Here is a 26,099-nt window from a genome sequence, read left to right as displayed (position 1 = left end):
TATAAACGACTGCTCTTCCAATATCTATTCTGCTTCTTGGATGTTACTGTGAAGTCCTGGACCTCTCTTGTTTGAGCACATGGTCCTTCTGCCAGAGGCGATCTATTGTGGGCACATTCTCTCTGTATTTTAGCAACTCTCCTGAAGTTTTAAAGTGTTTATCTTACTCAGCTGAAAGTCTCCTCCTGTTTCATGAGCTCTGCACTGGAATGCAGTGGAAGAGACCCAGGGCCTGTGGCCACCCAGATTAGAGTTTTTTGTATTAAGGTCCCTATATGGTTTTGTTAGAGACTTCAGCTCTGTCTCTGTCTGTCTCTGCTCCTTGTTTGGGAGGCTAGTGGGAGGAGAAGAGCTGAAGGGGCTATATAACCTCTGTGGTTTCAGATACAGAGTATACCACCCTAGAGCAGCCATCCCCAGCCAAGCGCTGTCAGGGTAAGTGGCACGGAACCAATGGCATGATTTACAGATTGCTGGAGGATTTCAATTAAATAATGTCAAGTGGAAGCTATTCAGGAGGATGTACTGCTGTGCTGTAGTTTGCTTAAGAAACTTACTACAACTGAGTTGATAAAATACATGTAGTATTTATACTGAGTTGTCTTTATTTTATATTTTGAAAGGAAAAGAAAAATTCTACCCTAATAATTTTGCTGCTTCTACCAGCACTTCAGCAACTGTATAAAGAAATGGTTTGGGTAATGTCACTGCTGGAATTACAGCTATATTCTGGTTTAAATGAACCTGTGTGACATTGGGGTGTTAGTTTGGGACAGGGTTCCTGATGGAGTATGTAGCAGTGTTTCTTAGCAGATTTGCTTCAGTGATTTTAATCGAGTGTAAGGTGAAAGAGTGTTTTGTGCAATGTGACTGCAAGAAGAGCTGGGAGTATGCAAATTAGCAGTGTCTAATAGGATAGAATGAGGATGCATGTGTATTTATCCTTGTCTCTATGTGTATGAAACTACTGTTCTGTAAAATGCCAAACATTCATTAAGGAACAGGTTACATACAGTACTTCTTGTGCAGCTGGAGTTCTCTTAATAATTTGTTGTGGAGATTGGTGAGGTGATTGATTATATTTACATGTAAAACAGGGAGAAGAAAGAGGCTAAAGACTGTACTGTTTTCTTGGGAGAAAAATTTCCTTTCTTCCATGGTACTCAGTGACATTTGCTGCTCTAAGATCTTGTTACTGCCTGCAATGGCAGTCCTGAGCTGTAACTCATTGGTTGGTAGCAGAGCCCTCTGTCTGATTTTTCAACTTTTTGTGCTTTATTACTAAATATGGTTTTCATTTAGAGCCCAGTAAGCTCAGAAATGTAGCCTTTCCTGCCCCCTTCTTTCCCCTCCCCCAAGTGATTTTTGGCATTGCATTAGCTGCATTGGTTTGAGCAACCCCCCTGACCTCAAATGCTGTTCCAAAAACAGACAGCTGAAAAGCGTATTTCCTAATTAGGAAAAGTTTGTCCAAACCAGTCTGTTCATTCATGTTAGACAACAATTGTACTCCATTCAGTAAATATTTTAATATAAAGAGCTTTTTTCCCCAGGAGTTTAATAAATGAAAAAATTGCAACTTACTTTCCTGCCCCAATTATAATGATAAAATATCTGGAATATAAAGTTAGGATTTCCCTATCCTTGTCTTCTCCTGGGAGCTCTGCCCACACAGCCTGCAGGAGCAGGGTTGCAGCCATGTCTCGTGGCTGCCTGGCTGAGGAGAGACAGAGGACCTCAAATGAAGGATTTGGGAGAACTGTCCATGCTTGTTCCATCCATTGCAGGGGCCAAACAGATTGTGGCCTCCCTTGCTCATTGGCCATGGCTCTTGCTGACCCCATTCTCATTTCTGCCTGCACTTCCAGTATCCCTGCAGCAGAAGGTTTTGGAGACTGCATGTGGAGCCAGCTGGTCCATGGACACCAGCTGTCTCCCTTAGCTGTTAACACATTGCAATTTGTTGAACTCTGCATGGAAGCCCGGGCTTGGAGCAGGCCAAGTGATTCCCTACCACGCTATAAATTGCGAGCAAACAGTTCTTCTTGAGTCCTGGTATTCAGTGCTTGTTTCTGTAATTGACTTTAATACAAAGCCTTCAAAGCATTTTTATTACCCATATTATCTTCTTGTTGCTAGAGGAAGAAAACAGTTTCTTTTTACTGAGCCAAGGAGCCAACATAAATTGTTCTGTCACTCTACAAATGTAGTTTATTAGCTGCTTTGAAATTATGATAGAGCAGACCTTATGACCTGTTTTTAAAACACATACTCTCTCTGGCTTTATTTTAAAAGTGGGTTTATTTTTCTGAGTGATTAGGGGAGAACTGGAAAAGACTTGCCTTTTTATTTTCCCCCTTTTTTATTTGGAAAATTTCTACCTTTTTAAAACATTAAGTGTAAACTTAGCTGGCCACCTTCACCAGTGGATTAATATCTGCATCAGGAAAACGCCCCTGGTACATGCATGGCATTTCATGTAGTTAGATTTTAGGAAGCCCAAGACTAGAAGGGGAAGTTGAAATGCTCTTACCTTTAACAGGTTATCCACATGTGTCAGGATTTTGTCAGGGTGATAGAAAAGCAGGAGAAATTGTGCTGAATTCAATGCAGAATTCAATGCAAATGAATCTTTGTTTTTGCAGCTGTCAGTCCAGTGTTCTCATTTATCTCCTTCCCCCAGCCGTGGATTTCTGTGACCAAATTTAGATAAACATTTGCTGCTCCCTGAACTCTCTGCCCATGCCGCAGGGCTGGAAGTCTCCTCTGGAATTCCCTGGATAATCTCTAGTGTGCACAGCCCTTTGGCAGACATGGTTGAAACCTCTCACGCTTTCAGAAAGAAGCCCATTCCCTCCCATGGCCCCGCAGTCCTTGTGATTCCCAGACCGGGGCCATACCTCTCCTTGCACGTTCTGGTTGCTTTCCTAGAGCCAGGGTGGCTCTGCTACCTGAGTATGTTTTTTGGTTTTGATTTAATTCTTCCCTGCTGTTTTCATAGGGCTGTTTTCTGTCTGGAAGGCCAGTGGACACTGCTGTAGAAGATGTGTGAGGAAGAGGACAGCACTGCCCTTGTTTGTGACAATGGGTCGGGGCTCTGTAAAGCTGGCTTCGCTGGAGATGATGCTCCAAGAGCAGTTTTCCCGTCCATTGTGGGTCGTCCCAGGCACCAGGTGATGAACTACTTTGGTCGTTTCTTACTGGGCTTGTAGAAGGCTTTGTTGCCCTGTCCCTGGCTCTTCACCCGAGGGCCATTTGTGCCTGGCACTAGGCCAGCCTAGGGTGATCTGTGTAACAGTCTTTCCAGGCAAAATGAGTCCAGCAGTGCACTCACCTGAGTCAAAGGAAGTCTCTTGCCTTGTGAAAGGAATCCTTTTAAAGTTTTTCACTCCCTTCTGTGACATCTTTTCCCTGCCCCTTGATTTTGAATCGCCCAGAGAACTTGTTGAGTAAAACTTGTTTAAAGAAACCCCACCCAAACCCCAAATAAGCCCAACACAGGAACATCTGGAAATTCTGACTGCCCTTAAAGTTGATAATAGGTAATATGTGGAACACTGAAGGAGGAAGCAGAAGTTTTCAGTCAGCTTTCTCCTAACCCTTTTGACTTTATTCATTTAACTGTCAGAAATGGGCACCTGTCTAGGGTTGAGTTTCTTTAGCTTCAAGGTTTACATTTGAGTATATGATGCATTCCACTATATTTTAATAGTTCTCAAAATACATTTATTGTCTGAGCTGTTAAATACAGAGAGTTTATGAGACAAATCACCATTAGCATGAATTAGAGAAGCTTGTCTAGATCACAAACTAATCCAAGCAATTAGCAGATCCACCTAATTGCTTGTATGTCACCCAAGGCCCTGGTGGGAAGAGGCATGCTCTTTGTAAGATGTAGCACTTCATATACCCAGTAAATGCATTTTAATTTCTCCAGGATTGGAGAAATACCTGCCTTTCAATATAGAAAGTAGGACTGGAGGGTTAATTGAGGTCTCTGGGAATTACCGTAATTTAAAAAGTGTATTTAAATGCCATTGTCTGTAGCTAGTGTGAATGATATTAATTGCTCAAAACCAAGCCATAAAATTACAAATACATAAAGAAACAGATACAGATTTCTAGAACATTTCTTTCCTGATCATGTAGGATGGATCATCCCATTAAAAATTGCAAATCTGGGATGCCTGTTTTTAAGACACAGAGTTAGAGATGCCAAGGTTTGGAGTCTGTAATGACTAAGTTCTGATAGGAGTATTATGCACTCAAAGCATCCTACTGCATACTATCTTTTTTTTCATTATTTCTGACTTTAACATAGTGTATATCCAAAGTAGTTGCCAGCTTCTGGTCCTTTAACCATATCTACAGGATTCATGAAAATACCTGTAAAGAAGCCCATACCAGTAAATTTAAATTGTCCATCCCTAATTACGGTATTATGGCATTCAAAAAGAAGATTAAAAAATGTTGACGCTTAAGCTTTGGGAAATGTGAAGTGTGTATTGCTCCATCTTGACCCTTAGATGGCACAATATCACTTTCTGCTTTTACTTCACTTTATTATCATTTAGCAGACAGTTCATCCCTAGATAAAACAAACATTAACACAACTCAATTTTTCCACTTTATCTTGATGCATTTAATACTGTATTTGTTCTGTTTACTTAACTGTAGTGGAAACATGAACTCCAGAAATTTAAGAACCAATCATTTAATATTGGCAATTTAAGAGCAAAACACAATTCTTCATTTGTTAGTGTCTGTAAACTACGTTGCAACTAGTGTAACTGGCAACTGGATTTATTTCACAGCTAATATTCTGTCTACTTAATGACACTTTTCCCTGAGAGACTAATGCAATTTGTATTATTCTGTAGGGTGTGATGGTTGGTATGGGTCAAAAAGACAGCTATGTTGGTGACGAGGCTCAAAGCAAGAGAGGAATCCTGACCCTGAAATACCCCATAGAGCACGGCATCATTACAAACTGGGATGACATGGAGAAGGTATTTCAGCTTTGAAAATTGATGTGTACCACTGGTAAACAGAACTACTTGAACTAAGTATTTACAGAATATCCACTAAATTTTAGATTAAATTGTCATGCTATTAAGTATGGCTCAAGGAGAAGCTTATTAACAGCCAAGGTTAATGTGCGTGTAAAGCTGAGTATCAGTAGGAGTACTTCAAAATTGTAATTGGGAGTTCTTTTACTCCAGCCTGATCTTTGCCAGTTACTGAGAAGAGGGTGGGGGGAGAGAGAGGGCAAGGAAGAAAGAAAGAGAATATATCAATTTTCTAGTAAAAAAATGGAATTTAAGAAGGTGCCTGTTTCTGCAAAAATGCAAAGCATGTATGTGATTCTGATGTGAAGGGCCCTGTTTATACACATACTTTTTAATGCTTGAAAGACTAGCAATATTGCAGTGCCATGCATCCATTTCACAGCCAGTATTTGAATGAAAGGCTTCCAGAACCATGTTTATAGTCATAGTCTGTACAGATGACATAATTCCTAAGATTCCAAAATGGGAATGTAGTTCTGTGAAAATAGGGTTATTTGGAACAGTCAGGACTTCACAACACACTGTAAGTGTACGGAGTCACACAGCACTTAATGAGTCTCAGTATTGTAAATTTCACTTGAAAGCAAAATCTTTTAGATGCCAAACATACTAACCAGTCCCTAATCACCACAAGCTTGAAAACAAACTTAGCAAAAAATTCTTGGCCTTCAGACTGAAATCTCTGGTTGTTTTACTTCTTATCAGTGTATTAACCTCCTCACTGCAGTCCACTTGGCCTCAGAATTTTACAGCTTGTAGGAACAAGTCATGTGGAGGTGATACACACAAGCTGACTTTCAACCTCATAAGCCATTTATCTTAATTTCTTTTTATGAATTCTTGGGCTGGCCTGTACAAACCAAAAGATGAAACTGTCAAGAGACCCATTGTCTATTGACCTCTGTGTATGTTCTCTGAGTTGTTCTGGAACTGTTTACCTTTCAGTTTCCCTTCCTTTCCTTTCATTATTGAAATAGCATTGCTAGAACCAAGTGTGTCCAGTTCTGTCTTTTCTATTGCAAGAATAATATATTAATTTTCATTAGCTTATGTGTCCTTAAAGTAAGTTGTATATTACTGGTAGTAAAACCTGAGGATAGTGGGTTTTTTCTACAGTTATTCTGGTAGTCTCTATGGAAGCAGTAAGAACAACTGCATGAGAAACATCACCAGCCTTTATCTAGAACTGTAAGCAGAGTGCTGGAGCTCAGTAACTTCCTGAAAGTGATGCTGACCTGCTGATTGATGGTGTTTCTTTCGCTTGGCTTCTCTCATTATCCTCAGATCTGGCATCATTCTTTCTACAATGAGCTCCGGGTTGCACCTGAAGAACACCCGACTCTGCTGACTGAGGCACCACTGAACCCCAAAGCCAACCGTGAGAAGATGACCCAGGTAAGCTCACAGGAAAGCTGTGGAATAATCCAACCTTTTCATTCAACAGGTTGTGAACGTCATCATTCTAGTTAGTCATGCTGTCCAGCAGTCTGTCTCTCTCAGTTATGGAAGATGGAAAGTACATAGTGACCACCTGTCATATCTACATGTTATTACATATAGCTTAGAAAGTTACTGTATCCACGTTGAATGTGAGTACTTCAGTCTGTCCAAACTTTATGTCATCTTAATCTGTTTTTATGCCCAGGCCCCTTCCTAAATTATCTTTAATATGTGGATGTGGCTATATCAATACTATAAAGGTATAGGCCAAATACAGGGGGATATCTTACAGGACAAATACTTTTGGATTTCCTTTCTTGTTTTTACCAACCATTGAGAAATATGAAAATCTTGTATTCTACCTCTCTTTCAGTAAATTGCTTCAACTAAGCTAAACCCCCTAGTGCTAAGACAATTATTTTAATGGCATTTCAGATAATGTTCGAGACGTTCAATGTGCCAGCCATGTATGTAGCTATTCAAGCCGTTCTGTCCCTCTACGCCTCTGGACGCACCACAGGTAGGCCTCAGGGGAACATGGCACAGATGTTTGAAATAGTTCCACGGGTGTGATGGGAATGAATCGTGTGTTCTCTTCTCAAAGGGATCGTGCTTGACTCTGGGGATGGTGTCACCCACAATGTGCCCATCTATGAAGGCTATGCCCTGCCACACGCCATCATGCGTCTGGACCTGGCTGGCCGGGACCTGACAGACTACCTCATGAAAATCCTGACAGAGCGAGGATACTCCTTCGTGACCACTGGTAAGGACACTGCTGGCTGACAAGGAGAGTTGTTAATGTGCGATGTTTCCACTGGCCTTAGAAGGACTATCAGTGGTTCTGCAGTTGAATAGGCATGACAAGGTCTCCAACATGAAAGTCCCTTGAAAGACTAGCAGACAATTTGTTTAAAATATGGGAGTGTTGGAGGATGAAAGGGAAGAACCAGTCAACATGTCTGGGTCCTTCCTGAATTCCATTTTAAAGGTTGAATCCTCTTTACAGCGGAGCGTGAAATTGTCCGTGACATCAAAGAAAAGCTCTGTTATGTGGCCCTGGACTTTGAAAATGAGATGGCCACTGCTGCATCTTCCTCCTCTCTGGAAAAAAGCTATGAGCTTCCTGATGGTCAGGTGATCACCATTGGGAACGAACGCTTTCGGTGCCCAGAGACCCTCTTCCAGCCATCTTTCATTGGTAGGTTCAGTGACTGTTCTGCCGTGGTGAACTGCGCAGAAATACCACATCCCTGTTTCCTTTTAGTTGTGCTCCATTACTAACTCACCCAGACCTAGACATGAGTGTGCTGTAGCACCCATTATAAAATAATCTTTTACAACAGAACTATTAATATGGTGGATAGAACTTCATGTTAAAGAATTAGCCAAAATGCTTTCCCAAAATAAACCTGAAATGTTTATTCTTGCCTTCTGGCATTGGGCCTGTGCCATTTTGTATGTTTGAATGTGCTTGCCAGGAGTGGGAAGAGGTGGGAGGGGCAGGCAGGCAGCAAGACCTACTTTTATTTTTCCAAAAGACTGCTCCAAATCCTGAATCCACGGTTCATTGCCTTTTCGGAGCAAAGCCAAGACAATGCAATGCTAATCAACATCCATGAAGGCAGATTTGCAACTAGGTCACACAGAAATCCAGTGTCAGTTCTGACAATAGGCAGAATTTCAGTTCAGAAATAATGTAGTTGCATACCTAGAGGTATTAGGACATATTTTGACTGTTCTGTCTCTGAGTTGACTTAATTTGAAAAGAAAGAAAAAAGAAAACAAATTATTCCAAGATCATATAAGGAATTCTTAGCACAATTGAGATTTCCTGCAAAAGCCTAGTGGAAACTTTACTATTCCACACCCCCAACTTTCTTTTTAAGGAGGAGGTGGTGTGTGTAAGGGGGGAGAGAAGGGCTGTGCACAAAGGAAGTCTTTAGCAAATAATTTAGGCAACTGCAGAATGACTTTCCAGATTTCCAAAGCTCTGAGACTGATGTCTTCCAAAGAGTCACTAAACGTCATGTCAGTTCTGTGTTAATAATTCTAAGTCTCTGTATGGAGTTGCTTCCTCAGTGTTCTTCTGTACCTTCCCCAGGCATGGAGTCTGCTGGCATTCATGAAACCACTTACAACAGCATCATGAAATGTGACATAGACATCAGAAAGGATCTTTATGCCAACAATGTGCTGTCTGGAGGCACTACAATGTACCCGGGTATTGCAGACAGGATGCAGAAGGAAATAACTGCTCTGGCTCCTAGCACCATGAAGATCAAGGTATGTATGGTACAATCATTTGTAGACTATATGAGCTGGCATTTACAAAGTCCTCAAAGATGTAGTAAAACATGCAACACTTTACAAAGTAAGTGCTTTTAACATACTTTGAATCACATCTGGATTATCTACCAAATAATCACCACATGGTAACTTTGGTGCTGGAAGAAGAGAGCGTTTTCTCATTGCCTTGTTCATGTTGAATTCTGCCAGATGCCCTAATGTGGCCAAAAACCAGCATGGACCCAGCAGCATGATTTTTCCTCTGGGGCTGTATGTGAGCTTCTTCAGCCCTTCTAGTGTGATGGACATGGAAGAGAGGGAATGCTGGTTTTGTGTTTGGCTTACCGGTTTGAAAGAGACCCTGAAAAACCAATCTTCATTCTGCTGCTTCGAATCTTCTGTTCTTTGCTTTACAAACATTTTATCAGCTATACCAGAAGGAGCACTCCATAGGTCATTGATTTTTTCAAGCCTTTCTAGACTGCCATTATATGTTTCCAGAGCAATTATCTCCCCTTTTCTCATATGTGCCTGGGGGTACATGAATGCGCCAGGGATAGGGGTCACTGAAAAGGCTGAGTCAGGCAGAGAATTTGAGGGTATAGATTTTTATAACAAATTTTAAACTTTTCTGCTTGCAGCAATGGATAGCTGTAATAGCACTAGAATATATAGGCAGTGTTTTTGTTAATATCACATATCACTGCTTTAGTATTTTTGTATAAAAATGTATTTTATTCACAGTAGTCAGTTGTACTTAATGCTTTTATTTCTTGAACAGATCATTGCTCCTCCTGAACGCAAGTACTCGGTCTGGATTGGAGGTTCTATTCTTGCCTCCCTCTCTACTTTCCAGCAGATGTGGATCAGCAAACAGGAATATGATGAAGCTGGCCCATCCATTGTTCACCGCAAATGCTTTTAAATTGCTTTATCTTTATATGTCTCCTTAGTGTGAATGTATTCAGGGAAATACATTCTTATAATTTCATTCCATAAATCCTTCATCGTAATTAATCAAATTAATTGGATACTGTGTATTTCTTAAAATAAATTTTAAATATGTTATGAAATTGCTGCTCCTATTTAAAAACAAAAGGCAAGACGTGCATGAGTGCAGATGCCATTACAGCTGGCTTGAAGCTCCATCTTGTGACATGAATTTATTATTACACTGTACTGCGCTTAACAGAAACGGAGGTGCCTTTAGCTCAATGATACCAATGCCAGAAAATGCTCACCTATCAGGCTGCACGTTCTCGAAGTTTAGCCTCAGAAAACATTTCAATCTGCAAACAGTACCAGTCGTGGTTCTTACAAAGTTCTGGGCAGTACCAAAGGAGCACAGCATCTGTTCAGTATCAAGATGAACACAGGCACCCTGCTTTGCATCTTCTCTATCCAAAAATATTATCTATCCACATAATTTCTTACTTCATAGCTGTCATGCTGGAAAAGCTAATTTATTACAGTGCATGGGCCAGCGGTGTACGATGGGTACCGCAACAATTCTGTATTTTCTTTAAAGAAACAAAACCTGTTCCTTTGGGAGCATATCTGAACACTAATAGTAGGTCAAACATATGACTTTCCTATTGTATGCCCTCAGGATGAGTGCAGCCTATTATTTTTATTTAGTGATTTCTAGCAAGATCTAAAGGGTAATTAAGCTGGCTTAATATACTTTCTCTTCAGAACGTCTTTTTTTTCTTAGGGGGGGGAGTAATGTGTTCAAAGTAGATAAAATAATTTAGACAACTTTCTTTTTCTGTGGTTTTTCTGATTCTATTTATAATCTTAAATACATCAGCTAAAGGTATATGCATAGAAGCTGGAGCCAGTAACACTGTCTTAGAAGTATATAAATATGACTAAGGAATTCACTGAGACAGACCTGGAAAAGGTCACTTCTAAGGAACTTGCTGCAATCTGTATTCAATAGAGTTCAGGATAAAGGATGCTATTTATGTTTGTTAACCTGTTTTCCTCTCTCGACTCAGTAGTTTACCTCACTTGCCTGTTACTTGTTATCTTTCAAACTAAGCTCTTTGCAACAGCACCTGTTATTTACCATGTCTGCATAACCCTGGGGTTCCAGATCTTGTCCAGCTTCTGACTGTTAGCACATGTTGCAAACATCTTTGTACTAACCTTATTATTTAAAGTATAGGTCATCTAGATTCTTGGAACAGTTACTAAATAAACTCTTGTAAAAGCAAATAACTTTGTATGGTTCTTCCTTCTAACTCTGTCTAGATCTTTTTATCTAACTCTAGATAGATCCAGGGAACCCTTTTCAGGATAAGAAGTGTCTTTCAGTTTAAAGTTTCTACTGGCAGGTTGCTGGAGAAGACACATTTCTCCTAGGGACTCTGATACATCTCTGCTATCCCAAAATGGTGATAAAGGATTTGGGTATTTCTCTCAGATAAAGGATTTGGGTATTTCTAAATATTTTCTCCTTAATTACTTAGCTGAAACTTGAGGTCTAGAACTTGGACTGGAGAAAAGGATGAAAAAATCACCCAAACTGATGGATTTGCCTCTACTACATATAACTTAAATTTACTGAAGCTGTAAGAGATGTATGTAGCTGGAAGTCACAAAAAGCCAACCACTGTTAAAAATGTCTAATTCTCAGGAGGAAACTAATGCCAACAAGTGACAAAAGAAATATTACTTATTTCAACACAGTTACTGTAGTTTGAAGTTCCTTTTATTGTTGTGTTTTATAGGTGAGATTTTTTTACAGATTATGGGGTAATGCCACTGAACTCCATCTTGACAGAGCAACAAAATAACTCCAAAACAGGCTAGAGCAATAAATATCAAACCATTCAATCTAAAATGTATAAATATAAAAGTAATTTCTGAAAATGTAGGAAAAACAGGAATCCATTTTTCTGTTTTGGCCTTTTGCAGAGTAACATCGATATGGTCCATCCGTATCACCTCAGATCCAGCACAATTATCTTTATGTCTTTCCCAACCACATGGGTACATGGCTGCAGAAGAAGTCAACCCATTACTCTCAGAAATCAGATTCAGTAAAATAGTCAGTAACTTCATCCATGAACTAAGTCTGTAAAAGACTACTGAAAAGAGCCTACCTGGAACAAAAAACCTTAACTTTTTTCAGAGCTGGACTACCGTCTCATCATCCCTACACTCAATGATTAAAGAACAGAACAAAACAAAGAACTCTGACCTCTCCTTCTTTTGAGGACTGACATTCAGAGAGCTGACAACACAATAATTTCCAATGTCTCTCAGCATTACTTCTTGGTATTGAATCATTTTATTTTAAGCTATATGAGATGCTTCTTTATTTGAAGTGAACCCCACTGAAAAAACCCAAACCTTAATTATTCAAAGGTAAAGACTCTTATTTCTCATGAGAAATAGCACTGTGCAGCCATACATACACCATTATCTAATTAAAACATCAAAAGATACGGTGGTTACAGAGAAATTCTTAGAGAAGCCAGGGCAAAATTATGGGCAATGAAGGAAATAGGGCTTAACCTACTTTTAGCTGCAGTTTTTAGCAGCTGGGATGTTCTGTCAGGACACTACAATTGGGGAGATCAACTGATACATTGCTTAAAAACTGAAGAGCTCAGGAGTAACTCCCATTTGAAAACGTGTCTTTTGCTCCTTCTGAAAGCAGGTAGAAGTGGTGACTGATGGTAACTACCTCTGGTTAACCACCATTTGAATGGCAGCTTGTAACACTCGCCTCAAGGCTGCTAATGACTGCTTAAGTAGTCTCCTGCTGTCTGCCTTGGTCAGTGAACTAAGAGTAATGAACTAGTAAAAGGGGGAAAATTATTAAGAAATCTAATCTCAAGTTTCTGTTTGCAGCAGAACCACGGTCAAGAGTTTGAATAGTAAAAACTGTGTTGAATTATATACTTACATTAAATAACCTAGGGTCCTTTGTATGTGGATGAAATCCCTTCTTTTTACAAGCAGAAACTTCTAGCATGCCAGCATTTGTAAGTCTGAAGATGCCAGTGCTGAAAAGCAAAACATGAAACTCCTGTTACACACTGCTCTCATGATACACGTCCAAGGCTTCACATACAAAAGCTTAAAAGAAGGACAACAGAAAGGTGCTTGGTGACTTTCAAAACACAGCAGCCCAGGATGAGCTGGATTTTTAAAGCTATTTTAAATCAAGGGGAGTTGTATTCCTGTAAAGGAAGAGGTGATGGGGGAAGGGGAGAAGAAGGATCACAGTACTGGCGCTGCTCCCATTAGGCAGGTTAGGCCACTGAGGGATAAGGCTGGTTCACACAGGAACAGATGCAAGCCAGAAGCTTACGTGCTCAGGATTGCATTTCGCCCAAGGCAACTTAAAAGAGAGCAGCCTTTAAAGCAGCTGTGGGAGTGGCTGGTAGGAGTACATCCTCCCCACTCTTGGGTAATCACATAATACAAAGTATTCGAAAATGCACTGCTGCAACACTTTAGGTATTGAATAAAACGTTACAAAGCCATCCTTCTGTGAAGAAGATTGATACCTATTAACGGCAGGACAGCATCTGACAACATAAATGTAACAGGTTAGAGTTGGTTACAGGGTATCAGCATCAACTGTGAGCGAAGTTTGTAACAGCAGACGTTTGTAGAGGCGTACAGGCATGCTCATGGTTTGAAAGCCTAGTGCTTGTGCCCTTGCCACTCAATCTGCATTCACAGCTCTGCTACCAGTGTGGCCCATTTAGGAAGTTAGGCAACCAGGACAGGATGCATAGAAGTCAACTACAGAGGCAGAAGGACAGAAAGAAAGGCTGAAGAAACGCACAGTTTAAGCAATGGAGTTAGCCCTGACAGTCTGAAATGCCAGGCACACTAAAGGAAGGAAAGAACCTCTGAAGACTGTCTGGGGTGCAGAACCAGACTGCCCTGCTCTGGCAGAATCACTTTGAGCAGGTTGCCAGGACCATGTCCAATCAGGTTTTGTGTGTCTCCAAGGATGCAGACTTTATGACCTCTCTGGGAAACCTGTCCCATTACAAATCTTCATGTTAATATTTACACTGTTCCAGTTTTTTCAAGATACATAGTTTGTAGTTTATGAAATACAAAAATAGATCCTCATTATCAAAAAAAGTGATTTTTACCCCTCTGCTTTGCAAAGTGCAGTTTTCATATAATTCTAGAGAAATATGCTTAACCTCCCTCCACATCATTGAGCAGACAGAGTGAAGATAGATCTGTGGTAGGGCATTGTGAGTACTGCAGAAGAATAGATCCTGTAATTTTTACTTTGTCGAGCAGAATATTAAAAAAAAAAAAAAAAAAATTAAAACCTGGATCTGTGAAGGGAGGAGGAGAGAAAAGCCAGAAACAATACTGTGCATAGAGACTGACTGAAATGCAAGCCTAGGCAACTTATAGAAAACAAAGTCACAACACAATGTTCATGCCCTTCATCTGAGTTGACATGTATCCTTTGCATTTGATCAAATTTTATGACAAGAAGCAGGGGAAAATACCTAAATATTACTTTAAAAAAAAATCAGAACTCACTCATTATGCTTTGGTGAACAAACAATTGCAATGGCCTCTGGCAACATTAGCTGATAAGAACAATGAGTATGAAGATCAACACTGGATAAGAATGCAGTTTGTGTTGGATGTGTCTACAAAAAGAAAGGGAAAACTCAACATCATGAAATATTTCTTACAGATCAAGGTCAACATACATTCAAGAAGGAAAAACAATTTGTTGCAAGTGAAAGCATCAGTATTTCCCCAGGTTGGTTCCTTAATTTCTTCTTAACCCAGATTCTGTATTGTTAGGGAGGCTTTTCAGGATGAGATTCATGGAGGCACATTCACAATCAGATATACAAGCAATTTTCTGGTCAAGGAGGGGAAAAGATAGAATGAAGAAGCACGAGACAAATGGAAATGATGTATCTATCCAAAATTCCTAAGAGTGAAATTAATATAAAGTTTAAACAACACAATAGTCCCCTCCCTGACTTTTGAATATGGCATTAGAGAGTAATAAAATACCCTTAAATCAACATAAACAAAAGCTGCACCAGCAAAAGCAGGCCCATTGTGCCAACAGGATGCCTCAATTGCATTAAGGAGTTCTCTGTGGGGAACATGCGTGCTTATTTACATCACTACAATTTGAATTAAGTAAACAAATAATTTGTATTACTCCAGCTGTTTCTTTAGTTTATTCCTTTTTGTTTTTCTGCATGGTACGTAGAGCCAATATAGGAAAGCCAGAATCTATGAGTCATACATACATGGATCCAACCCAAAGTGAGGAGATCATACTGATCCTGAATACCAAATAATTCTTCCACGTTCTCCATGTCACAGTAGTCTGGTCCCGCAGTTTGCTTTGGCACTATTACGTGTGTAATAGTAAATTCATTATGTGTCTGCAAAACAAACACTGACTTAGGGTGGAACAGACTAACTAAGGAATAAATGCCAAATCAAAAATCTGAAAGATATCAGCCTATCAGCTAAAACAAAACAGTACAGCTCCACTGATTCTAGCTCCACTGATGCCAGTGCAGCTCTACCAACATACTGCACCTAAAAATATGCCTTAGCAATTTATCATGAAAACATTCAGGGTAGCATCAGTCACAACACAAGATTGTTGTATTGAAATGTTCTTAGAGATCAGTGTGAAAAGATTGTCCTTTAAAATAATTAAAAACATGAAAGAGCTTTGAGAAAACTATAATGATTTTCTGTGAAACTTGGAACAAGACTCTTACTGCTATTCTTTCTCTTCATGCAATTCAAATGCACTTGGGATCATCTTTAAAATTCTTTGTGTGTCAGCATCAGCCATCTTTCCCTGCTCTCAAAGGACATTAAGTGTTATCTAGGTCAAAGGGAAAAAGTAGAAAATCAGATGTTCTACAGCTTGATGGGGGGATTTTCTTCTTCTGTTTTGTTCTGCCATCATTAATTTGATGACTCCAGTGGATTCTAGCTGTCTTTATATTTCATTGTCCTGTAGCTAAACCTCACTTACCTTAGATGAATGCCAGAGAAAGTACTCGAAAAAGCCTGTATTGTACAGCATGCTGAAAAACTTGCTAGGCTTTATAACAACAGCAGTGTACTTTGAGCAGATGTTTCCCCAATAAAGCAAGCCCACAATGCTGAAGTGACCACTCAGGTCATAATATGAAGTTCATTATATGGAAGATCAACCATTTATATCTGTTTCTCTGAAATCAATACATCACAGGATAATACAGCACTATCAAATATGTCTTCCCCATACAAATGTGAGGGTTAAACTGTACCAGTTTTCCACAGAGAATTCCACATGTCTCTATTCCTCTTACTGTATTTGCCTCTGCCAGCAGCAGAAATTTGTGACAGAGATCCCTGGGCAAAATGACACCTCTGAGTGCTTCGGCCAATTGAGCTAACCAAAAATAAAAAAAAAAAAAAAAAAAAAAGAAAAAAAGAGAGAGAGATAAAAAAGGCATTTACAGCTAACACAATGAAGATCCCTAAAATAAGGAAATATACACAGTATATTACACTATATTACTAAAGATGAAATAATTATACTTACCACATCATTGACTTCTAATGAGAATAAATCTACAGCACAAGCACCTCATCTCAATAGAAGTCACCAGCCCACAAGATAAGCTCGCTAGCCTGTCCCTGAGGTGACAGTGAGCTGGTACCATCTCCCAGGTCAGAGCTTTCCAGGGGGAACCGCTGCAGGTTCTGTTTCTGTTCCCTTGAAGCCCAGACTTCATTTCACAGGAACACTAAATCTCAATCTCAGTATCCATCCATTGGTACTCAACCAGAAAATGTGAAACTGTGCAACTCTCCCTCTTAAAATGCAGAAACCATAAGGAACTGCTGTGTTTGCTCAAACCTGTTCATGGTTACTTCAGTATGGACATCCTCACAGTGAATAAAGACATATGCAGGTAGATAAAATAAAATAGGGGAAAAAAGAAGTGTCTGCACTTACTCTGAACAGCACTTAGAGTGGCTGCTGGCTTTAAGACCCGGTCTACTGGTGGCGAATGCCCAGCACAGCCAGATGTGCCGCTCCTCTCCTTTTTCTCCAGCAGTGCCGCAGATAAGGAACTGTTCTCTGGTACAGAAATACAAGATAGCATACTTCCATCTATCTGCTCAGACATAACCACACTCTCTTTGATTTTCTGATCTCGAGCTAGTTCTTGCTTCTTAAGTTGATCCTCAAAGAACTGAAATTGTTCTGATTCGAGCTGCTGCTGCCGCATATGTGCGATTCGTTTCTTCTCTGCCTCTATTAGCTTTTGGTGCTCTAATTTCTTCAGAAATTCAGTTTTACATTTGTTCTGAAACATACACAACATAGTGACATTCTCAGAACACCAAAAATGCTATGAAAAATGGAAGGAAAAGAACAATCTAGCAGTTCAATAAAACCATAAAATCCTGTCATTAAAAATGAAGTCTTTTGGAACATGGTTACTGAACCATAAAACACAGCTATATCCCCAAAAGTAGGATGGAAAGCATAGTATTTATGGAGGGAACAAAAAAGATGTTTCTCAGATGCTTTTTCCAAGACAAGTTTTTAAGCTATGGATCCTGTTTTCAGTGACGTCAATCTCAACTCAAACTGGAGCACATTTGGAGCCAAGGAACCTTTTCCACTTATTGACATAAGTATCAATCTCATTGTCATTATAAGGCAGAATCAGAGCATACCAAAAACCTATTTGGATCTTTATAGACTGTTATTAAGTAAATATGGCAGCACATGTATTTCCTAGTGCACACTGGCTTTGCTTATTTTGAAATGACCAACTGATTCTAAAGAAGAAATGAAGTCATTCCTAAGCAGCTCAGGAAATTATCAGGGTCTTGTAAAACTGGCATTTTTCTGCTTAATTTTTAAGTTTTATATGACAGAAGAATATTCATGCCAACATTTAATAATCATAAAAAACTTACTTTGTGTTGCATGTATTCTTGATATTCTAAGTTATACTTTTTTAAAAGATCTCTTTTCAGTTCATCTGTCCGTGGAAATGCAACCTCCTTCAGTTTCTTTGAGGTGGGATGGGGGAAAAAGATAGGTAAGTTTACTTTTCACTTTTTAAAAGAGCCACCTGGAAAACAAACTCAGCTGTAACACAGATTTTTAAAAAATACAAAACAGAAAAAAACCCTGTTCTTCTCCCAGGGAAAAAAAAAGCAAAAGAGGAAATACACGCTAAATCATCAGTTTATGAAATTTCTATAGTACCTTGGTTTCACTAAAGATATATTGATCTATATTAGTGACAGGTGTGACATGGCTACTTCTTATCTCAGGGAAAGATTAGTCCTTTTACTAGCAGTCTTATCTCTGTTTTGTTTAACAGGTGGGTGATGACCCACGTTTTTGTTGTAGGTATAATTTGTAACAAAAAGGTAAGGCAAACTTAGAGAGTTTCAGGTAGGATCATTGCATTTTTCTCTGGAACTTCCCAGCCAGAAATATGTCTGAATATGCCCATTTCCAAGTGGGAAAAGAAGAAGTTTCTTTGAAGAGATAGCTCTACCTGTACCTTTCTGTTGCAGACCTGGCAAAACAACATTACTTGTAAAACAAAACCAGTACCCAAAGTTTTCTACTAATGTGAGGGCCACTAGGAAATAATTCGGAGGTTGTATGCAAGGGAGGGAAAGAGACCACGTGTTTAATTGTACTGAATGCCATAGGAGGAAGCAATGTTAGATGCCCTTTGTCAATAGGGATGTTTTCCTACATTGTGGACCACAGCTGGAACTTCGGCATGAAGTGGTTTGGTTTTGAGTAAAACATTCAGTTTAACAGTAGAGAAAGCAAGAAAATATGGGAGCATGGTGCAAGAGACACCCATGGTCCTACTAGCAACTCTCACTGGGCAATTCCAGATGTGTTAAGTTCAGTATAAGGCTACATTTAAAATTTATTTAAGATTTACTTTCTAGAGGGGAAAAAAACAAAAGTAAAACTGTTTAGTATAGAAGCAGAGGGAAAAAATCTGGTAAAAACTAAATAAATACATATTTGGTAATAAAGAAAGAAAAAATGTACTTCACTTATTTAGCAGAGTGAGAGAATACTGCACAGACACCAGTAATGCCACACATTTCTCCTTCTGTTTGCAGCAGTCAGTTTGGACCATTACCCATTCACATAAGTGGGACCAGAATCAAACTAAGTACTGTTAACATAGTGCATTCTTAATATCTAAACTTTCAGATACAGATGTACCTGAGCTTCCAACAATGTACCAGCTAACCCAGAGACCATTCTCATTCACTTTTTAGATTGATAATTTAATTTCCAAAATAAAACATGAATGAGTAGTGGAGAAAGGTATCAAAAATTCAAGCTGCGGTGGCTGCTATGGGTGCTCTGGGGAAAAAGAAGCTATGGCCTATGTGTGCTGGGAAAAACAAAGAGAATCTGTGCAAAATATTTTTTAAAGACCAGGAAACCATAACCCTACCTTAATAATATCTTGTTTTTCCGGTACTGCACATTGGTGATAGTCTCGGTGACTGGGCAGCTTTTCTACAAACAGCCTAGAAAATGAAACACGCATGTGCTTGCCTTAGAAGTTAGAGGAATATCCATAATAGCTTTCATGTTGGCAGAAAAATCAGTTTCACATAACTGTTAAACACTGAATTCCAGATGACTTGGACCAGGGCTCTACACACAGTTTAAACTGACACATTATGGTATGGACCTGTATGGGACACACAGAATAAGGACAGGAGACTATTTTCTACATCTGATATATGTTGATTTTCATTAGTAGTGGGTTAGGTTAAAGAAAAGGACTAATTAGCAGCCAGCATCTAAAAATATCCCTTGAAAACACCCTCCACTCTGGTCAGTGTTAATAAATCCTATTTCTACTCTCTTTATCTGTCCTTAGCTAAAATGCTGACTCTTAAATGGAAGACAAGAATGCAACACTGACTATCATTAAAGCAGGTATTTTTACCAGACCAAGCTGCATAGCTATCTGCAGTATTATTTACCTACCCAACAGATAAATTATGGCAACAAACATCTGCAAAGAGTTTGGAATACACAGCTGCTACCATTCTTTCAGCAATTTGCACAATATTCACCTCCAGACCTTTCTTCTTATAGAGATAGATACATTTAAAATCAAGTGGGCTAAGAAAGGTTTGGTCAAGTTTTCAGAGTATGAGGAAAATAAGGAGGGAGGAAAGATGTCTTCTATTATAAAATTTTTAAAATATGCACATTAAAAATCCCTTTCAGAAGGCACAGAACAAACCAATCAATCCTACAGCAAAACTAGCTAGGTTAAAAGTTTGTCACTGATATATTTTTAAGCTGTCTATTTTGAGAGCTGTAATGAAAGCTGGCCAGATTTGTTCTTTCATGGTGGGGAGAATAATCATACAATGAACATACATTGTAGATTATGCATTTATTCCTGTAAGAAACAATAAATTATACTTAATCCTTTTGGGGGGGAAGAAAGTCAAAAGGAAGCAAAAAGACATTTTTCTTATGCTTTTTAAGTGCTGTGCAAAACTACCATCTTTAAGACCAGCAGTTGCTCATAAGGCATAACTACTAAGGGCTTAGAAATCTTATTAAAACATTACTTTTTAAGTCAAAAACTCTATTTAACTAACATGCTGAGGGCAACAGTGCTCATGGTATGGCCTGGCAGAGTAAACTCAAAGCTCTGTATGTGAGGTTAATTCATGCCTGGCAGTTAACACAGGGATAGGACAACCATATGAAAAGGTGAGAGGAAGCTTTAACAAAGCCCATGCTTAGTGCAAAAGATCTCCAGAGAACAAAGCTGTTCTGCAAGAGCACACTAAACAAGTTTCTCCTTATCTAAAGGAGTTCTCACTGCAGCTCTCCATTTCAGTTTACTCAGAATTAGAAGCTGTAATGATGAAAACTGGTTCCTTACGTTATGAACTTATTATAAAACACAAAAGCGTTCTCCAGGTTTCCCTCCTCCATATACACCGAGGCCATTCGCTCCATCTCCACTCCCGATCTGAAGTAACGCCGTGGAGTGATGTCCTCATTGATTGTGATATTGCTGCCCAGCTTGCTTAAGGCACGTACTCTCTCCTCTGGGGTCACAGAGATGTCTGTGTGGTCAGGAACAGCTACGAGCTTTTTCTGAAAAAGAAGAGTCTGATTAGCAAAGAGAATATTCTGTTTCACTTCCAGTAAGTGGTGTCAGTCAAGAAGCTCAAGGGAAATCTTCAGCTACTTTTTCTCAAAATAGGCACTGGTTTCCCCCACCTCTAGGCACAGTTGAAACATTCTAACATGTTTCTCAATTGCAAGTAAGTTGTGATCAAAAAGAAAAAGTGATCTCATTGCCCACCCCCGACCCCCACCCCAAAAAACAAGAACAACAAAAAGATAAAAAAAGGGAAATCGCTGTAGGGAAAAAGAAAAAAAAATAAGTAAATCACTGTAGAAATTACAAAGGCAATATAAAGTGTGTCCTCTTTAGAAGCCTCCACAGATGAATTCTACAAGGTTCTGTCTTAAGTTACTGAAATAATTTGGTGGATGTTCTGAATACTTAGATTCCTACTAAGTGATGAATAGCATTTGAATGCTAGGAATACTTCAGGTAACAAAGAGCAGTAAGTACCTCTGGTCAGTCAACAGTTCATTTCAAATAATTTCATTTCCAGTTTTAAATGAGGCAGTTAAAGACTAAGAAGTTAGAACTAATTACTGAAGAAGAACCATAGCTTCTTATTAGGGTCATTACCTTTCTGCTAACTAATAAATAAATAAATGGCTACTGCAAGCTTTTTCCTCTTACTGTGACAAAATTTTTTACTCTTTCTATTCAAAATACTCATTTCAACTGCTTAAAAACTTGATTGCTGAGACCCCATAAATCACACTTGTAGAAATACAATAAATTCCAACAAAACCATCAGGCAGAACATGGGAGGAACGTGGCAGCATGCAGCAAGAGACCCACGGAGCTGAGAGCCACCACTACAAAACAGCTCTCTTGAACTGTTTCCGAATTGAAAGAGAAGCTGCTCAGCCACTGAAGCACTTCTTTGTAATACATACCAATGAGCTGACAGTGAATGGCTGCTCCATGTTGTTGTCTGCCTGCAAACCAAGGAGATTGCTCTTTTCCTCCAAAGTCTCCATCTGACTGAAAAGGGCAGTATCAATCCGGAGCTCAATATTTGCCACCAGATGTCTCAGGGTTTAATAGTCCAAGGGAAACTGGGATATAGAGACGTCGATTGTGGTCGTGTGCTGGAAAAAATAAGTCACTCAGATTAGAAATACATTCAAATGTTATGTAAATTTGCATGTCAGCACACACACATTACTTTGGTGGCAGAGTACTTACATATTTAATAATAATTTAAAATTTACCAAGCATCTAGAATTTGAATTGGGAATGCAAAAGGGCTCACAGTGCAGTTGTGCTGACCTGTACTAATTTCAGTGGATTTGAACACAATAAATTATTTTTACAATTTTTACAGCAACTTAAAAAACTCCTAACTTTCAAGCATTAAGTGAAAAACTCAGAAGTTTGAGGACTAATTGCAGAATCCGTGCTTCCTTGAGCATATGCTTTGACAAACATATTTATAAACAGTATGAATCTGGCATCTTTATTTCCTGCTAAGCCTATAACTAAAAATAAAACTTTACACACAAATTTGTATCACTAATATAAAGCAGAAAAAAATACTTCAAACACCATGTGTTCTATCTGCATAGCTTGCTGACTTCAAAACTCAAAATACAATGAACTCTGATGAGTCAACTGATAAAAATTCCTCCTTGCACAGCTTTGAACAAGTAAAGAAAAAATGTGGATGTTGTGGTCATCAAAAAAAAAACCCAAAGAGAAACTAAACCTAAACCAGAAAACCCAACTCTGAAAAAGGAATGAAATACTTAAATTACACAGGAAATGTGAAAATTAAGTTTCTAATGTGTTTTTTCACTTCTGTGCACTCAATTTAAACAGATTTGATCCTGCATGTCGAAGGCACTTTATATGTTGCAATAAATATGCTTATGCTCTTATAAAAGCATAGAGTGGGTTCAGCAAAGATATTTTCTCCACACACCTCTCTCTAGAGGCCAGAAGACTCTGGATTAAAGAAAACAACCCTGATGTGTTTTTAGCTGGCTGTATTTCTCAAGTATTGATTTTTGTGTTTGCATCTTCCTCATTTTTATTCCAAAAAGCAACAGTATCTATTAGATCAGTTCTTAATTTTAATCATTAATGCAATTCAATTTCAAGGCCTGCTTTTTGCAAATTAAGGTATTCAAACTGCTTGCCCAATTTGTAACCAAAAAAATGAGCATGGCTTATACATCTGAGAAAGCAAGCTCAATTGTGGTTGCAGTGCTAATAAACCAGTTCTCAAAACAAGTTAATTTATGTACTTGGAGCTCTGGTATAAATGATCAGCTTGGCAGGAGCTCCTATTCGTTGCCTATTCACAAACTGTAGAAAGGCCCCATGGGACAACGATAATGAAATATTTTTGCTTTAGCCTACTCCAAGAAACATTCTGCTTTAGGGCTAGATCCATCTGAAACCCTTCTTCAGCTAAGGCACTGTAGGTATGGAAGACTGTGAAAGGAGAGAGCTAAAAGCTTGGCCAATGCAGAGCTTGTGTCAGACTTCTGCCCATGCAGCCCAGATTCTAAGCAGAAATAAAATCTTCTATGAGAGATTCTGCATTCATGTTCTTTGTGGAACTCAGAAACAAAAATCAAAAACAAAACCTACCAAAAAACAAAAAAAAGGAGCTAAAAAGCATATATTTTACAAATATTTATCCATTCACTTATCCATCACTTATGAATTCTTTATTTTATTTCCTCTAGAAGCATCTGGGACATCTAAAATACTTGAATGGAGGAATGGATCTGGTCTAATGTATGCATCCAAGCATAACAAACTGCTAAATGTTCTACTCACTCAATGTATATTAAAAAAATGGTTCGAAAGTAAAGGTGCAGAAGAGTATTTCTCTTCAATTCCTTATTTCATTTAGCAGCTTCTGGCAAGAAAGCTTTTCTGTAGCAGCGTCTCATTCTGCTTCTCAAGGTTTTGTCCCTTAACAGACCTTCTGGAAAGCCTAGAGAGGAAATGGACATTTAGGACAATGCTCTTGAGATGCTTCTCACTGAAGGCATGGAATATGGATCAAATGCTTCTTTCAACTGCCACCAGTCCTTAGAGATCTTTCAATCTAGCTGGTAAGCAAGTGCAAAAAAGTTAGTGCAGCAAGTGGCAAACCAAGAGCCACTAATTAGTGGTTTGGTTTGTTTTTTTGGGGCCAGTACTCCCAAAGAGATCTTTGTTAAAGAAGCCCATGGTATTCTCCAGTCAAAATCTCTTTGGAAGTGGCACAGGAAGACATCATGGAACCCTTTACTTGCAAATATTTCCCAACTCGACTGGCTCTAAGAATATTAAAATTATAAACATAAGTTAATTCTTTGAACTTATAACCTAAAGAAGCATTAGTAACAATAATTTTTAAAAGTGTGATACCAGGTATTTTAAAGAGGAGACAGCTGGTAATAGCAGAAACTCACACTTCCTCAAAATTGTGTCAGAGCCTGGAAAGGATGAAGCAGCTCTAGAGAGAACATAAGACATGTCACAGTGCAAGAGCTTAGCAGAAGAATGCCTGCAAATAAAAGAAGAAACTGACTTTTTAAATTTAGCTTCAGGAACACACTAAAAACGAGAAACTGTAAATAAAGAAGAAATACTAAGATGAATTTGTATCCCTTTTACAAAAATGTCATGTAAGATTCAAATATATTTGCTATTACAGGTGGCAGTGTAACTTAAGAAAAAAGAAATCCTATAAAGGACTGACTTATGGGCTGACTTATGGCTGCACTCCAATACATTGTCCTTAACACGTGGACACATCATTATGAATGACTAAAATGCAGAGAGTAAAGCTGTACTGAAAACACCACCAGAGGCAGGTCTGCCAGCTGCCCGGAATGCCTCTGTGCATAATGTTCCTCATGGCACAGCTTCACAGTCACCTTCAGCTGCTCCAAGGGCACGACACGGCCAAGGGGCTCCCCTCACCCTCACCCTCCTTCTTTGTACTCTCACTTTGTTGGCTCCACTGGCTTCAAGGCAAGTTGTAACTAATCCAAATTAAAATTAATAGGGCTTTTAAAATTAAATACTTCCTTCTCAAAATTAAAATGCAAAGGAGCAGGCAGAACCATGAAGCCAGCAAAGCAGACAGATTTGTCCCTTTCTGAGGCAGTGCTGTCCTAGATTGATATGAGCTGGCTTTGAAAAGGCACCCTAAGAGCTTGTATAGTGCCTACAAAAATTGCCCAGTTCTGACAAGTGACTTTGTTTTCTGGAAATAAACTTATATTTCACCTTACAAGAGTAAGGATAAATTCAAATACCAAATCTTTCTGTATAGCTGAAACTAATTATACTCAAATATACAAAATAGTTGTGCTAATACACTCCAACCTCAACCACAGGGGATAAATACCAATACCAGCTTGGAGCTGTCTTAATCTAATAGACTATAAAGTGCTCTAAATTCTAAGAGTAAAGATGCATTTTTCTACGTTACTATTTCAGGCATTCCGGTTAACTTAGATGGACTTAGAAGAAATTCCAGGACATTTAGTATTCAAATCAAGTTTTTTTCCTAGTTATGAGTTTTTTGATAGTCATTACCAGAATATAATAATCTAACATCTACTCAACAGTTAAAAAACTTTTCTTGATTTCATTGGGAATAGCACTTCTTACCAAATCCCATTTCCTCCTCAAAAAGCATTTGTTTTCCTATATGTTCCATCTTATTATGCTATGTATTGATCCTTGAAAAATCCAGATTTATTAAATCAAAGCTCTTCAGCCAGAGGAAACAGAGCAAACTGAGAAAATCAGCATTTTAAATGACATTGAAAGTCATTCATTCTGTTCAGGTTAACAAGCATCCTACCAAGTACGAGGGAAATGAAAAGCAGAGAGAGCAATTTAAAGTGAAAGTTTATGCCAAGAGTAGTACATGAAGACAGAAAAAGCATATCAAGTACCTCAGGAGCAGGCTCATAAGACAGAGGTGGTGTGAGAAGATCTGGGGAACGCATGCACAAACAAACCCTTCTGAGAGCTGTAATATTAGAATTCACCACAAATTCTCCAACACCCTCACAGTTTGCTGCATGCTGGCGTTTCAAACCATTGCCAGGCTGGCTGGATGTGGACA

General features: G+C 38.9%; 2 protein-coding genes across 2 annotated transcripts; one reads left to right on the top strand and one right to left on the bottom strand.

Moving 5' to 3' along the window:
• Positions 1 to 403: 403 nt before the first annotated feature.
• Positions 404 to 10,988, top strand: ACTA2 (actin alpha 2, smooth muscle). The gene is made up of 9 exons (XM_082286521.1): positions 404 to 435; positions 3,002 to 3,173; positions 4,881 to 5,009; positions 6,354 to 6,464; positions 6,945 to 7,029; positions 7,114 to 7,275; positions 7,519 to 7,710; positions 8,614 to 8,795; positions 9,580 to 10,988. Exons 2-9 carry the CDS (start codon positions 3,045 to 3,047, stop codon positions 9,721 to 9,723), a joined length of 1,134 nt encoding a protein of 377 aa, XP_082142647.1. The 5' UTR covers positions 404 to 435; positions 3,002 to 3,044; the 3' UTR covers positions 9,724 to 10,988.
• Positions 10,989 to 11,746: 758 nt separating this feature from the next.
• On the bottom strand, positions 11,747 to 21,993 carry STAMBPL1 (STAM binding protein like 1; the record flags this gene model as incomplete). The annotated part of the gene is made up of 10 exons (XM_082285687.1): positions 11,747 to 11,803; positions 12,718 to 12,817; positions 14,337 to 14,449; positions 15,074 to 15,211; positions 16,100 to 16,224; positions 16,795 to 17,149; positions 17,772 to 17,867; positions 19,301 to 19,376; positions 20,765 to 20,982; positions 21,910 to 21,993. The coding sequence occupies 10 exons, from the start codon at positions 21,991 to 21,993 to the stop codon at positions 11,747 to 11,749; spliced, it is 1,362 nt and encodes a 453-aa protein (XP_082141813.1).
• Between the last annotated feature and the right edge of the window lie 4,106 nt (positions 21,994 to 26,099).

Source organism: Coloeus monedula, assembly GCF_965178545.1.
Source record: "Coloeus monedula genome assembly, chromosome: 8".
Classification (NCBI taxonomy): Eukaryota; Metazoa; Chordata; class Aves; order Passeriformes; family Corvidae; genus Coloeus; species Coloeus monedula.
Note: the sequence above shows the minus strand (reverse complement) of the source record. Positions and strands in the feature narration are given on the sequence as shown.

What these genes read in the sequence shown, in the direction of transcription:
- ACTA2 (XM_082286521.1), top strand. Translation starts at nt 3,045, where the DNA reads ATGTGTGAGGAAGAGGACAGCACTGCCCTTGTTTGTGACAATGGGTCG. An exon ending in TGGGTCGTCCCAGGCACCAG is followed by an intron (nt 3,174 to 4,880) that starts GTGATGAACTAC and finishes ATTATTCTGTAG; the next exon opens with GGTGTGATGGTTGGTATGGG. An exon ending in CTTCCAGCCATCTTTCATTG is followed by an intron (nt 7,711 to 8,613) that starts GTAGGTTCAGTG and finishes TACCTTCCCCAG; the next exon opens with GCATGGAGTCTGCTGGCATT.